At 33.1% G+C, this 16,301-nt stretch overlaps 1 protein-coding gene across 3 annotated transcripts; it reads left to right on the top strand.

Annotated features, from left to right (window-relative positions):
- The first annotated feature begins 5,190 nt into the window (after positions 1–5,190).
- XK-2 (xylulose kinase-2) lies at positions 5,191–15,417 on the top strand. 3 transcript variants are annotated; one of them, XM_088866771.1, is made up of 12 exons: positions 5,191–5,251; positions 5,675–5,778; positions 6,134–6,788; positions 7,109–7,197; positions 8,170–8,234; positions 12,520–12,575; positions 12,706–12,826; positions 12,927–13,001; positions 13,254–13,307; positions 13,446–13,540; positions 13,657–13,831; positions 14,924–15,417. In XM_088866771.1, the coding sequence occupies exons 2-12, from the start codon at positions 5,723–5,725 to the stop codon at positions 15,154–15,156; spliced, it is 1,674 nt and encodes a 557-aa protein (XP_088722897.1). In that variant the 5' UTR covers positions 5,191–5,251; positions 5,675–5,722; the 3' UTR covers positions 15,157–15,417. The 3 variants fall into 3 exon arrangements, with proteins under 3 accessions (XP_088722897.1, XP_006833440.1, XP_020518270.1); XM_006833377.4 differs by lacking the exon at positions 5,191–5,251 and adding an exon at positions 5,263–5,494; XM_020662611.2 differs by lacking the exon at positions 5,191–5,251 and having other exon boundaries at positions 5,491–5,778.
- Positions 15,418–16,301: the final 884 nt, after the last annotated feature.

The following is a 16,301-nucleotide window of genomic DNA, read 5'->3' as shown; positions in this document are numbered from 1 at the left end:
AAAATTTGGGATTTGTTAATCCCTTTACTGATTATAAATTTCGGTAAGTCTGTCTCCACACACGTATGTCAGTTTTGTATAAGGTTGACACCTAACAATCAAAGCAAGGCACACTTAAAACATGATGCGAAAAGATCTTTAAGTACCGGTTGTATCATAATATAATGCAATGACATTTCTAGAAAACTATGTTTGTAGTATTTGTATGTCCCAAAAGTTTGTACACACTCTCTGCATCTCAATAATCAATCTCAAGAAAAAAGTTCAATTTGAACACTAGATATGGTTAAAATGAGTCCCCTCTAAAAACGAGTCTAAACCATTTATTTGGTGAATTTCAAGATCTTAACCTTTATAAACTTAAAATCATTTTTTTATTTTTTAATATTGTTCATCTAATGATAATAAAGTCATCTAAAAAAGTTGAAAATGAAAAAATCATTCTAAGGCTTAGATCTAAGCTTCTCACAAAATGAACGGCCTATGTTATTTGGGCTAAAACATACCTTCTATATTGTGTTTTCAAATTTTTCTTTTTTGTGATTGTCCATTAGAATGAAAAGAGTATATATTTCAAAATTTAGATCAAACAAATGGCCATAACATAGTTTTTGAAGGTGGTTGTATCATATTACTATAAAACCGTTGCATGAAATCATTGCCTATAAGTATCGAATATCCCTACGATGGTTTGAAAATATATTTTCATATGAAATTTAAAGCTTAAAAAATAGTACAGATTTAGCATAATGACAAACACTTGAAAATTAATGGTTCAGATACTACATTGAAATATGCATAAGTTCTAGTACTTAAAATCCTTTCTTTTTTAACCCATATATTTCGAGGTTGAGATGATCAATTAGAGTGTTTCTTTGGCAACAAAACATCATCTATTAGTGAGTTTTGATGGTGCGCCTTGCTTAAATAATATAAGGTTCACACCCTATATAAATATTTTCCCAGTGTATGTATGTGCATATGTACGTATTATTGTTTTGGGTCTTGCTCAGTCCACTCATATCCGGTGGTAGTTAAGGGTACAATTTGGGGTAATAAAAAATTTGTAAAAAGTACAAATATGATATTAATTTTTTATATATAATTTTGATGTTTTGACAAAGATCAATGATTGTTTTTTTTTCTTAATTCGAGATTTTTTCAAATATTCTACAATATAAATTAATTTATATTAAATCGACTTTTTTTGTGCTTATTTTAACTTTTTAAGTTTACTTTTGAGTTCTTTTTACTCTTATTACCATTAATATATTTTTCATTTTTTTTATTTTTTTTTCATTTTTTGTGACTTTTATTCGTGTACAGAACTCAGTCCGAGTAGAGTAATTCACTTCGGCCAAGGGAGACAAGTAACTTTTTCTAAAAAAGACAACTCATATTTAGTAAAAGGTGCGATTTGTATAGAGTTGAGGATCTAAACAATCAAATTAGAGCTTACCTTCAAATACTGCAGAGAAATATAGTTCTAATAATGGAAATTTTTGTAATAGCTTTAAAATATATTTTCGTATTTAATTATAAAATTTAAAACTTCAAAAATAGTGTCAATCGAGCATATCTACAAGAACTTGAAAATCTTGAAAATTGACGGTCAAAAAATGCATTACAAGATGTACAGTTTCCAAAGCTTAAAATCTATTTTTTTCTCATGTCCATGTACCTTGATGTTGAGATGATCAATTTGATGATATTTAGGTATCAAAACAACCTCTTATAGCGAAATTTTTGAGGTAGGCTCTAATTTAATTGTTGACTGCCTATGCTCTATATAAATTTTTTTCTTTAGTAAATCCATCATTTACAACTCATTCTAACATTAACGTTTATAATTTCAAGGGTTATGAATTATATATATATATATATAAGACATGAAAGTGTGGTATCATGCATAGCCTTGAGTTTATTCAAAGAGAAGATTCTCTTTGTGATTTCCAATAGTCTTTTTTTTCCTTTTTCTCACATGTTTTCCAGGATGGTATACTATGAGACCATTTAGTTTTGGTATGATGAGGTCACCAACACTTTTAGCCAAATCAAATAGATAAAAGTGTGTCACAACATTTGAGAATTTTTGTTTTGAATATTGTGCTAAATAATGAAACATCTTCAATCACTGACTTTCAAATCTAATAGTCAATAATAATTATGACCTTCTTATATTAAAAATAAAGTTTTTATTATATGTTTCCTTTTCTTTATCAAAATTTATTGGACAAATTACAAATAACCCTCAAGGCTAGATTTTCTATGCCAGTTACCCCAACCAATTTTTTTTCTTATTTTTTTCTCCAAAAGACATTTTTCTAGCAAATAACCCTCCAAACCCAAAAAATGAAATAAAAAGAAGTTTAAACTATCATCCCTTACTTTTACCCATGCCTTTCTTTCTTCTTTCCCAATGAAAAAGCGGTCCGGCAGTGTAATGTTGGTTTAGTAAAGAACAATGGCGGTCTGACAGTACAAGTTAATGTAACAAAAAGGGGTCTGACGATCAAAGAGGTGCTCCGGCATTTACAACAAGGGGTTTGACGGTTGAAAAGTGTGGTCACTTATTTTTCTAGAATAAGGGGTCCAGCAATTCAAAGTTCCGTTCGGCATAAGTGCAGGGGTCCGACAATTTGATGGTGCGGTCCGGCAATTGGTACTCGGGTCAGACAGTCCATGTCAAATCTGGTCAAAATGATTTCTTGTGTACAAGAATGTTATATTCGTCTAAAAAAAAACTTTTTGACTTGGAGATATTTTTTTTTTTGTTTGTGAACTAGCAACTCTCTCTTTCTCTCTATGTGGCTAAACCATAGTTAGCAAGTCTCCATCTCAAACACGATTTTTTAAAAAAATCTTTAATTTTTTAAAATTCGTTAAAAACTCTAACTTTTTCAAAAAATCTTCAAAAAATTGTGTTTTTTAACGGAATTCATAAAAATCCATATTTTATATTTTTTAAAAAAACTTCTTCCCTATAAATTTATCTTTTCATTTATTTACAATCTTTGAACTTTGATTTAGAGATAAGCACATTAAAAGTCAAACTAAGTTGAGAATCTTGATTTAACTAAATTTCCATAAGAGACTTCCTCCAATATGTTATATTATATATATAAAAATACAATATATTGTCTAAAAAATAATCCATTAAAATAAACATATATCTTAAAAGGAAAATACTATGCAATGCTTATAAGTGAAAATGAACAGTGTGAACAGTGATTTCGCCTATGCTCATCACCGTCCAAAGTTCATCGTACGATCACAATTGTCTAATAGTGTTTCAATTTTTATTTTTTTTTCTACTTATTGGAATGATCTGAAATTTGGAGGTGTGTTTATAAAAAATATTAGAATCTAATAAAAATATAAAACAAATAATTCAAAAAATATAAATGACCAAAATACATCTGAAAAATTATAGGGGTATTTTGGTCAATTTATATTTTACGAAATATTTTTTTTCATATTTTTATTAGGTGCGCCTCACTAAGATGTACATATGCTCCAAATTTTAGATCATTTCTATTTATAAAAAAAATAGAAAAATAAAATATTGCTGGACAATCGTGACCGTGTGATGAACTTTAGACGGTGATGAACATAGGCGAAATCCCGGTTTATTTTCGTCTAAAGACTTTGGGAAGACTTTTCCATCTTAAAATAATAGTTAGAGTTAGATGAAGAGTAGCCCAATGAAAAATCTTTTTATCCTTTAAACACAAAGCGTCATTATGTAAAAAGTAAGAGAGATATTAAGTAAATACTAAAAATTTAGGCAGTTAGGAATTCAAAGTGAGCTTTGAATACTTGGATTTGCTCAAGCATCTTGTTGTTTTCTTTATGTATATAAAAGTTTGATAATTTTCACTTTTTTTTATTTTTTTTTTAATTTCATTAGTGTATACAAAGATAACAATTTAGAAGGATGACTCTTTAACATTTTTGGGTTTTTGTGTTTTAGTTAATCGCAGTCCTATACAAAAGGACTATTTTTGTTTTTTGTTCTTCCAACAACAATCGCATATCAGGGGTTTCGTTTTTGTTGCTTCCTAATGTATTTCTTGTATTTAATATTGTTTTTGTTGTTGCTGATTATATGCTCCTAATAAATCTATTACATTTTGCTTCCTAATGTATTTTTTGTGTTTAGTACTATTGTTTGTTGTTGTTGATTATATGCTCCTCATAAATCTATTATATGTTGTGTGTCGTGACAACAGATTCTTATGACATTAAGTAAGAACACAATAATTATAGTTCATTAGTCTTAATGTATCCATACAATTAACTACAACTTATAATCTTATATTTTGTTATGGAAAATTGTTTCATGCGGGTTGGAACGCATTTCTACATATGCAGTCCTGAAAGTATAAAGCATCCATCTTAAAGATGGCTGCAAGTAGGTGTTCCGTCTAAAAACAATGGAAACTTACGATCCAAATGTTTTTTTACTATAAATATTATTTTTAGTTTTAAAAATTTATTTATTTTTTCATATTCATGATCTCCATGTTAGAGATTACATCTCTCTAAAAATTAAGCCTTAAAATCCATCAAAAAAATATTTATTAAGAGGCCCACATTTCTACATATACGGGCTTGGTCTCATAGAAACCAGGTCCGTTTGATATTGTTATTCCCAACTCGCTAACTGTGAGCTAAACCCCTTTTTCTAGGTCCCCTCTTTGTCCCCCATTTCTTCAACATCTCCTTTCGTTTCCCTCAAAACCCATGTTGGAAAAACCGGGCAATCTAACAAGTAACCGCCTGAATAGATCGGAACTGGTCAAAGTCTGATTTCGGGCGGTTTTGGTGATCGATTGGTATTTAAAAAAAAAAAAGAAAAAATATATATATAATATCTCAAAAATAAGAAATTTGGTTTATAATATATTTTTAAATATTTTTTATATTATGCTAAAGATTTGAAATTGTTTTGGTCATTAATGACCGTTTTTATATTTTTCCATCTTTCTCAAATTTTTTTTTAAATACCTTAGACACAAATCAATTATTTAAAATCTATTGTTTTCATTAATTTTCAACTTCATTTGAATACGGTTTTTTTTAATCATTATTTACATGCTTTTTCATATTTTTGTAGGTTTTTTTTATGTTTTTTATTTTTTTCAACAATTTTTTGACAACATGGGACTTACCTGGTTAAAATGGTTGAATAAGCCGGTTTATCGATTACGCTCGCTGAACCGCTTCCGGCTCATGACCGGATTAAACAGTACGGTTTGATATTGGGAACGCTGCTCAACGCTCCATTTTCTCGCCTGCCCTGCTCTCTACCGCCTTTTTTTCTCTCATGGCAACCTTATGGGAACCACACCCTTAAGAAAATTCTAAAATGGATTAATTCAAATTTCCAAAAATTGGAATGTTTCTGTTTTTTCAAACAGGCCCTAAAATAATGTTATACAGATGACCTTTGGATAAGAACAAAAGCCAGCTTGCTTTCGGAAACTCAACGGTTGGATTTTCCAAATTTGAAGTCTATCATCTTAATTGATTCTCTTTCCACCATTATCGGACCGCTTTCTCCAATCTGATAAACACGATCTATCTCTACATATCCTGCTTTCCTGGTTTGTCTTGTAAAATCTTCTCATTTATATCTTTCTCTAATAAACATTTGACCTTAAATTTGCAGAAATCAGCGCAAATTTGAGCGTGGAGAAAGCTTTAGTCTCAGTTAACAATGGCGTTCCCTCTTCCTCATGATGCTCTTTTTCTCGGCTTCGATAGTTCAACTCAGTAATCTCTCTCTCTGGCTTTAGTAGTGTTGATGATTTTTTTTGTTTTATAATCACTCGTTCTCTGTTCCTCTTTACTGGCTTTAAGATTTTTCTTGGGTTATTTCTTTTTTTCTTTGCATTTGAGTAGGGTGTTGACCTTTTTTATGTGTTTTCAATTCCATTTCTATTTCGGTGTATTCTTTTTTATGTTTTTCTTTTTCTGAAATATGAGGTTAGGGCTTTTCCTCATTTCCTTACAAGTTTCATTTCCACGTTCTCTCTCAGGGCTTTTGTAGGGTTAGGATAAGTGTTAAGGTGAGTGTTAGTCTTTTTGCCCCATTTCCTTGCTACTTATCTCTCTCCCTCTCTCTCAGGTCACTCAAGGCAACTGTTCTAGATGCCGACCTCCACATAGTTTCATCAGAGACTGTCCATTTTGACTCTGAATTGGCCCATTACAAGACCAGAGATGGTGTTTACCGTGATCCTTCCATTAATGGAAGAATTGTTTCTCCCACTATAATGTGGGTCGAAGCTCTCGACCTTCTTCTCAGTAAGCTTTCTTCATCAAAATTAGACTTTGGAAAAGTGGTTGCAATTTCGGGCAGTGGGCAACAACATGGGAGTGTTTATTGGAAAAAAAATTCGCTGCAATTGCTTCAGTCTTTGAACCCAAAGGACGCTCTCTCATCTCAACTGAAGGATGCTTTTTCCACAAACGAATCACCAATTTGGATGGATAGTACCACCACCGTCCAGTGTAGAGAGATAGAGGAGGCAGTTGGGGGTGCAATGGAGCTGTCTAAGCTCACTGGGTCAAGGGCTTATGAGAGGTTTACTGGCCCTCAGATTCGAAGGTTATATCAAACACAACCTGAAGTGTATGAGAAAACAGAGAGAATCTCTCTTGTTAGCTCATTCATGGCTTCACTGCTCATTGGTGGTTATGCAAGTATTGATGAAACTGATGGGTCAGGGATGAATTTGATGGATATTGAGCATAGGGTTTGGGCTAAGGCTGCCTTGGAGGTCTGTTTCTTCATTGGTTTTGAACCTACTGAGTGAATAAAAAAACAATGTCCTTTTCTATGTGCAATTGTTGATAGTTTATGCTCATTTCTATAACTTTTTTGTTTCATAGTTGTTTTTTTTTTTTTGGGTCGATAACTTATGTGCATTTCCATATTTTTGTTTTGATAATTTACATGTCTGGTTGTGTTTTTGCTCAGTTGTTCATATTTTGTGGGAATATGGCAGAATATAATTTGTGATCTGTGGACTACTTCTATATTGTATGGTTTGTGGAATGATGAGAATACCTTTTGTGTTGGTTGTTTTATTTTCTGTAGGCCACAGCCCCTGGACTGGAGGAGAAGCTTGGAGCACTGGCTCCTGCCCATGCTGTGGCTGGTTCTATAGGCTCTTATTTTGTTGGGAGGTGTGATAAGAAGCACGAGCATGTTTTGCTTCTCTTGCTTTGTCCATGTATCTATCTTTTTTGTCGTAATTATATTTTTATAAATATTAGCTAATCATATAACTCTGTGTATGATTATCACATAATACAACTTTCAAATCATAAAATCTATAGTATTTCCCAGATATGTGTGTGTTGAAAGTCAAATTGATGGCCCGTTAGTTTGAGTTGAATCTAATTTCTTTGCTTAGATCCTTGATTTCAAATTCAGACACTGTCCAACAGGTAGCACAGTTAGGGTTTTGACTACTTGGTGTTTTATGCATTCTATTATTCTCACGAGAACGTATTGAATACAAATTTTGCGTACTTTGAAATTACAAATCAGAAGATTTGACTACATTAACATTCATACTACATTCTACCCATGTTTCTAATTGGAATGTAGTGAAGCAAAAATAATAGATGAGGTTGCAAATTAGTTAATAAAGTCACCGATCTAATAGATATGTATTTCATCATGCAACCAGGTTTGTTTTGCCAATTTTTTATTTCATTGGGGTGCTCATTTGGAGCTCAATGCTTATATCTTAGGGCCTTTATTTTGATATTGTATAGATTGATTTTTAATTGGTTTTATCTGTAGTTTATAACATGATGTAGAAATCATTTACCATAGATGAAGTAAATGTCCTTTTTGGCAATATTTGGTGCCCCCTGTATGAGGTGGGAGGAATAGGGCCATATAAATTTGATAGAAAGGTAATCACTTCATTTGCGTTTGTTGAAAGCAAATGAAGTACGACCATTTTATATACTTTCCATGGCCTATGGTAGACAATCAGTTTTTGTTTTATTGTTTACATTTATCCATGTTTTTGAAATATTGCAGATTTAAATTATTTAGGTTCTTATTTGTGTCCTCCTTACTGGTGGATTACCCTTTTGTTCTAATGCTGAAGATGATTTGTGATTGGAATCAAATGATTTCAGGTACTCTTTCAATAAGGATTGCCTAGTTATTCAATGGTCTGGGGACAATCCAAACAGCTTAGCAGGTACATTTCTAATCCTTCCAGAGCCTCTCGTACCAAGATTTTCTTTTTGGACACATTTTTTTTCAATTGTAGCATGAACATTGTAAATTTCAAATTAACCCTCAAACTTACACTTAGAATTTACCTTGTATGTGAAGATATGGTCTCAGCTTCTTAGGGCTGGACTTTGATAGGATAAATGCAAGTGGACTTCATTCTTAACTAGTTAGGTACCATTCATGGATACATGATGCTTATGACTGTTTTTAACAAACAATCACTATCATTACCAATATTGGGTTAGTAAGTAACATATCAAAACATTGATTTCCTTGGTTAGAACCTTCCACTGGTAACTAGGCTTACCATTTGCTTCTCTTTCTACTTTCCAAATGGGTTAAATATATCCTTATTTGTGATGTTCTGAAGAAATGGTTTTTATCTAGCAAAAATATTGGAGAAGCAATTATCACATTATCTAGTATTTGATTCTTTTAACTCAAAAGGACTTGCTAGAGAAATTCTGCTTAACCTTTCTGAAGAATTTCCTGGAAGGGTGATGAGTTTGAAAGTACGAGTTCCTATGATTTGTATTGTGGAGGTTTCTAGATTTGTGAAGAGGCTACCAACTTGGCCAACATGCTCCTAGCGTTGTTGTGGTTCTGATACGCTAGCTTTAAGAATGAAATAAAATCATGGATCTGTGTATGGGGATTGGGTTGCAAAAAGATTTTCAAATGCTTTTTTTTGGGGATTTCTATGTGCTTCCCCCAAGTATTGTCTGGGTGTACCCCATTGCACATCCTTGTGTCACTTTTATCATTAGCAAGACAGCCACTGAGACATTTGGTCATTGACCCTAGCGATTGAGGTTCTACTGTCCTTTTTAATTATTTCAAGCTTTTCTATTTACTTTTAAAATGCTTATGTCTTTTTTTTATTTTATACTTTTTATGATGAGACAGACTAGACTTAGGTGGGCTGGCCATGTGTGGTGCTGACCAAGTACAGCACCTGTTAGGAGGTGCGAGTTAGTTCAAGTAGAAAGACTGAAAAGAGCAACGGTAGGCCCAAAAGGACATGGTTGGAAATAGTCCGAAAACATATAGGGACTTATGGCCTCACTGAGGGTATGGTCTTTAATAGATAGTAGAATGACAGACTAGGATTCGTGTAGCCGACCCCAATTAAGTGGGAAAAGACTATGATGATGATTTTTTACAAATGAAGTGTAAAATTTCACTGTCACTATTTCAATATTTATTAAAAAGCAGTCTTTAACTCCATTGTTTCATTTTGAAGTTATTTATTAAAATTGCAAAGTTTTGTTTTGTTTTGTTTTTTTAACCTTATTCCAAGATTACCTCAATGGAAATGGAAAATGGATTGTCCCTCCTTTTCATTGTTTCCTAAAGTTCTTTGCATATTTGGGGCTTTTTTAATCATTTCAAAGTTTTCTAGATAGTGAATAAGTGGACATGAAAAAAAATATTTGATTAGAGTTTATATTAAATATGAAAAAGAGATAATATCTTTCAATTGAGTAGATAAGTTTGAAATAATCAAAAGAACACTGATACCACAAATCTTAGGGCTTCTTTAAAAGAACGAAAAAAAAAATAAAAAAATTATGGTTATGGTAAAATGTCCAAGTTATTGATGAAAATGAGGCAGGCATGTGACATATAGGAGGTGCCATTAGAAACAATGGGGGATGTGCTAGAAATCTCCATTACTGTCATGACTTTAATTTCAATGCCTATTGGAGATATGTTGATGCCTTTGTGTCAGTGTCCTTGTGGCTAGGAGAATTCCATGGATATTTTTTTGGGAGAAGTCCAGTGGTGAGATCCAATTTGGCAAAGCCAATTTATGCGCACTTTTGCATAGTTTTCTTGTTATTTGGTTTGTAATTACCTTTTGAGTAGCGGAGTTTTGTGGATGCCCAAGATATAGGCTTCCAAAGGCTACAGCAAATGCAGTTGTTTTCAAATGAAACATTTGTTTGTCATATGATTAAAGCAATGAATACTATGGGTTGAGCTAAAATTTGTGGTGATGTTTGTCTCTTCGCATGCATTCTAGAGATGATCTTAGATCTGGTATCTGGAAATCAAGTTTCTATATCGTTCGGTGCTATGCCACCACAAACTTTGTGGTACATTCACTAGGTGCTTTTCTTCATTTTCGATTGAAAGGTTCTTTATCAATGGAGAGAGCCTCATGTAGCTTCTGGGAAAAATTTCTGCATTTGAGGTTCTCATGATCTATGCAACATGGATACGTGTGTTTGAGGGTCCGACCATGTGTCAATACTTGGATGACACTGACACACGGGCGATTCTTCTAGTAAAGGATAAGACACAGCTCTATTGAGTGTCCAATAATGTGTTTGTTTTCTGGAGGTATCTTATTTTCAGAATGTTGTGTTTCTTTGTTTAGGAACACAAATTTGAAATGAAGAATGTTTTATTTTTGAAATAAAAAAAGTGTTTTTGAATAAAATAATTAAAAAAGTATCTATGTGTACATATATTGGGATAAGGCTCGGATGATGGTGATGATGATCTGTGGCTACATATGTCAATTTTGAAATGCCCATTCTTCATAAATTATTAGTATTATTATTTTTTTACATAATACAATTGGAGCCCATTTTCATTTCTTTTGGATATGGACAATTGTCCATGTTTACATAAGTCAATTTAGAAATGCTTCATCAGCAATTTAGAAATGCCTAATTTACATAAATCAATTTGAAAAAATTGTGTTTTATATACGAAAATTGTTTATGTTTACATAATTAAAAATTTGAAAATTTCCATCATATTTGTTTGAAATGAAAAATGATTTTAAAAAAGAAATAAATTTTTTTTTATTTTGAATTAAAGCCTAACAGTTTTTAGCTTTTCTCCATGTTGTTCTAATGCAACCTTGGATTGAACTATACAATTTTTTTATGAATAACATTCAGATTTATAAAATTACAATTCAGATTCATAAAAATATTTATTAATTTAATTTTTTTATTTAATTTTTGAGATTCTTTCCTATTGTTATGGCATATGAATTGTAGTGTATTTAAATGCAGATGTGAACTACACATAATTCTCAATATATGTGTGCATATACATACATATGCATACACATACACATACACATACACATACACATACACATACACATGTACATATACACCTGTGTATTTTATGGAGGTCTCATTTCTAGATGACATTTTTGGGGTTCACGTTTCTGACACTCGCATTTGTGTCCCAAATAGCAATTTTTGGAACCTTGCTGTCCCCATTTGGCTAGTGATGTTACATGGCAAATTGGAAATATTATTTTGAACACTTACAAGTTCCTGTCTTGGCCATCATTTAGAGTATCGGTCTTCTACTTTAAAAGGCATTTTTTGTTCATGAATGATACACCATTATTCTATACTTTTCTGTATGAGGTTTTTAGTGTAGGAATACTGTTCTATACAATAAAGCTCATGTTTGAGTTCCATGTTTCCTTTAAATTGTCCAACACACCCATATTGGCATGTATGGATTTTGGAAGTTAATGAAATTTCTCTTTCATGGAAATGACCGTAAAGCCCTTAAGTAAAAATTATCCTCTTAGTTTTTGAAGATCTAAACTTGTTTTATGTCTTGAGCATGACATGTAGACCGCATGCCTGTAATTGATCGTGATTGTTTGTAATTCATTAACGACTTTGCAACTCTGGTGAATGGGCCGCTTAGACTTAGTTAATAAGTCTCAGCTACCTTCATCAAAATCTGCAAGGCCTTTTGCAGTATTTTGATGTTTGTTACTTACATTTAGACTCAAATCCCACTTAATGAAACCTTTTACCTTGTTATCTATATATTCCATCATGAATATATAGATTCATGTGTGTGTGTGTGTGTGTGTGAGAGAGAGAGAGAGAGAGAGAGAGAGAGAGAGGACTGTTGTGAATCGACAAATATTTTCCATTCTTGTCATAAAATATCACCTGGGGCAGGTTTCCACCATTAATAGCTTGTTGTTCTTACATTATTTCTTTTATGGATTGGATTCACTTTGAACCTGGATAATGTTGGTGGAAGAATAATCGGTAAATTAATCTTGTCTCTGATGTTTCTTTTATCAACGATTGTTGTTTTCAGCAACCTGGAGATTTGTTTAGATGTTAAAGCGGATAACTTTTTGTCAAAGAAAGAAAATCGAAATGATTATATAATTATTGCCACTCCAAAACACCCATGTACACAGTTCAATGATCATGATTTAAGATTTTGTGGAACATTTACAGGTTTGACCTTGAATAGTCCTGGAGATCTTGCAATCAGTTTAGGCACCAGCGATACTGTATGTGGAAAATGCATTTTATTTGCGTGTTCGAGGACTTCCATTGACATAGACAAATTCTTATGATTATGGGATCAGCTTTTGTATTTTATTGGCATTTCATTAAATAAAACTGAAACTCTTTTGTCAGGCTTTTGGAATTACCAAGGAGCTACGACCCGGCCTAGAAGGGCATGTTTTACCTAACCCTGTTGATCCAGGGTGCTACATGGTGATGCTCGTCTACAAGAATGGTTCTCTAACAAGGGAAGGTAAGGATTTAATGGGATGTGTGGCAACTAATTTCTGAAAGTATGTTATTTTTCATTTTTTTAATGAATTTTTAGTGAGACAGTAGTTAGTGAATTGCAGATGTACGCAATCGTTGTGCTAATAGCTCATGGGATACTTTCAACAAGTACTTGGAGCAGACTGCTCCACTAAATGGTATGCGTTTCCTTATGTCGACTGAGTTTCAGCATATATTTTATGGCCTAATATATTCACCAGTAGCTTTTTTTTTCTTTTCTTTTTTTCCTGAATTTTCACATCATCAATATTTGTGTGGATTGATACAATGATGCCTCCATTTTGATTGATACAATGATGCCTCTATTTCTCTTGTTTACTGTATTTATTTGTTTGCTTTCTTGGGTGTATGATGTTTACAGGGATTAATTTTTCCTGTTACATGAACAGGTGGAAAGTTAGGGTTCTTCTTCAAGGAGCATGAAATTCTGCCTCCACTCCCAGGTGAATAGATTTGAATTCATAGCCTGGTTTTGTGACTCTTTTAGGGGCTTTGACAAATCATATTTGCGACAGATTTAGTTGAAACATGAAGCTTGAAAGAATTGCATTTTGTAATTTTTGTTTATTGATTATGTGAAGTTGGAATCCATCGCTATGTTATTGAAAATATTGAGGCCGGATCTGCGGATGAGTCCAAGGAGCGTGAAGTAGAGGAATTCGATGCTCCTTCAGAGGTTAATCGGTTTTTGCCAATAACATGTTTTAAATTTATTTTTACCATAAGGGTAGCATTATTTAGTTCATTCTGACCATAATGTTTAATGAGGTATATTTCATACTTGGGCTGAAGGTACGGGCAATAATTGAAGGCCAATTTCTGTCAATGCGAGCTCACACAGAGAGGTTTGGAATGCCAACACCTCCAAATCGGATAATTGCAACTGGTGGAGCATCCGCAAATAAATGCATTCTCAACTCAATAGCTTCCATTTTTGGATGTGCTATTTATACAGTCGAAAGACCTGGTGCGTAAATTCTATGTATATCTATTATTTATTAAAAGAGAAACTGTTGAATATATTTCTGCATGTTTGTCATGTTTACTCCGTAATTCTGGAGTTCGATACTACATGGGGTTGAATGCTCTTACTGTGAATTTTTTGTCACGGTGCTTTACAGTGATTTCACTGTTGTTTTGGTTTTGCATGTTAACATGCATGCATTACTAAAGTTAAGGGGTCTATGTTTTGCCCTTTTCTGTATGTTTTGCCCATTTGTTTTTGAACCTAGATTTTTGCTTGCAAATCTGTTTTGTTATTAGCATGACGTATGTGATTATGGTAACAGTATGGTCATAAGGGTCATGACCGTCCGTTATAGTCAGACTGTTATGAAAGGTTGATGTGTTCCACGAAGCATGGAATTAAGTCTGCTGCACATCTTGCTCTCCCTCTCTCTGTATGATCCTAGTGGACAATGATAACCCACCATGATTGTATGGATCATACTCTACTTTCCCTTGTTTTAAAATTTAGGATTTTAAAGTTAGGGTTAATGAATTTTAGGATTTTAAAGTTAGCATTGACTGTGGGTCATGCCTGTTTTGAATAATTTCTTGAACCGCCATCAAAATCTTACTCCAAACTTTGTATGAATCCACTTTCTAAACTGTTTCCTGAATCTCTTGTGGAGCATGTTATAACAGTCTGGCTGCTTAATTCTATTCAGTCACACAATTTCTGAAGTATTGTTATCTGGTAAAATCAAGGGTCGACTTTGTTTACCACCTGTTTGATTAGAATCATTGAACTCAAAAAACCAATGAGCTTTGACTTACATAACAGGAAGAGTTAGGTAACCAACTCTTACTACTCTCATCAAAGTCCAGAATGATTCGGGCAAGCCATTTCCATTTCAGATGACAAGTTTTCGATCCCTGATTTTAGTCTAACTGTAATTTGTGCGAGATTGAGATATGAAGCTGCAAGTCTGTTCGATGGCATCTTTGTCTATGTTCTCTTCCATGTTTTCTGTTGGATGGCATCTTTATCTATGTAATAGCACACCACCTTCCATTTTCACTAACATCAACCATTTATCACTTTGCACGTTTACAGACTCAGCCTCGCTTGGTGCTGCCTTGAGGGCTGCTCATGGTTGGCTGTGCAAGAAGCAGGGCTCCTTCGTGCCATTCTCATGCCTTTATGAAAATAAGTTAGAGAAATCTTCTCTAAACCTCAGGCTCTTGACTGGCGCTGGTGATAAAGACATTGTTTCTAAGTACACCTTTATGATGAAGAAGAGGATGCAATTGGAGGATCAACTAGTCAAAAAGTTCACGTGCAGATGAAATCGAACAGATTTTAAGGTTATAGGCACAATAAATTTAATCTATGGAAATCAATGTCTCTGACTGTTTACTGTGCTTCATAAGTCTGCTTAGTGTTGAGCAGACATGTCAGGGAGAAAGGCACTTTGTGCCCCTCTTATGTTGGCTTCTTAATAAGGCTATATGTACATATTTTTAGCTGGCTTAATAAAGCTATGGCGACACATTTTGTAGTACTTTAATCTTTTTAGTTAATTCTGAATTTCTGATTTGAGTTTCTTAGTTGTGTGGCTTAGGCATCGTGAGCTAGTTTTGCACCATTTTGTGAGCTCCAAATTTTATAGTTAAAGGTGGAATAGAAGCCATCATAAGCTAGGGCCAAAACTACAGATTTTGGCAGGGTTTTAAGGTGAATGTAAAGTCTAGGCTTTGTGCTAACCAGATCCTTGAAGTACGGAAAAATTCTATGTAAGGCCTATGCTCTATGATATCGACGACTTCTCAATTGTACCCTTTTTTTTTTTTTTTGTAAATATTCCCAGGAAAATCAAACCATCTGGTCGGATATCAAAATGTTGGTTTTTTTTTTTAGCTGCTGCTACAAGGTAAAAACACTATCAACTTTAGTAAACTCAGCTGCACAAATAATATAAATACACAAAAATAAATATTAAAGGGAGGATGCTGTGACCCAAATCTCATAACCGTTCACCTAAATTATCTCACTTGTACTTGTTTAAAAACTCAAAGGTTACACACTAATTCTATTAACTTGCCAAGTTACGGGCCTTTCAATTACTTTACCAAACTATCTTGTTAGGTGACTCTCACTTGAATAACCACCCACTAAGATAACAATAACTACAAACTCATAACTACCAATATAAAGTCCTCCACTTGGAGAGAAAATAGGAGATATTTACAACAAGGCTTCACATGACTTAATCAATTTTGCATTCATCTTCAACACTTCAATTTTGCATTCATCTTCAATCATGCAAAATCTCTTTATTTTTGAATTTCCCATACAAAATTTTCAATAATATTGTTAATGTTTTCGTTTTCTTTTTGTGGTTTTAAGATTTTCGATGAACCCTACATTTGAGAAACTTGTTATTCTCTTACGGTTTTCATAATTTTTTCTTCAACTTCAATTTCCATGAGAA

This window comes from Amborella trichopoda, chromosome 5 (assembly GCF_054954075.1).
Source record: "Amborella trichopoda isolate Santa Cruz 75 chromosome 5, AtrichopodaSantaCruz75HAP2 v2.0, whole genome shotgun sequence".
Taxonomy (NCBI): domain Eukaryota; kingdom Viridiplantae; phylum Streptophyta; class Magnoliopsida; order Amborellales; family Amborellaceae; genus Amborella; species Amborella trichopoda.
Note: the sequence above shows the minus strand (reverse complement) of the source record. Positions and strands in the feature narration are given on the sequence as shown.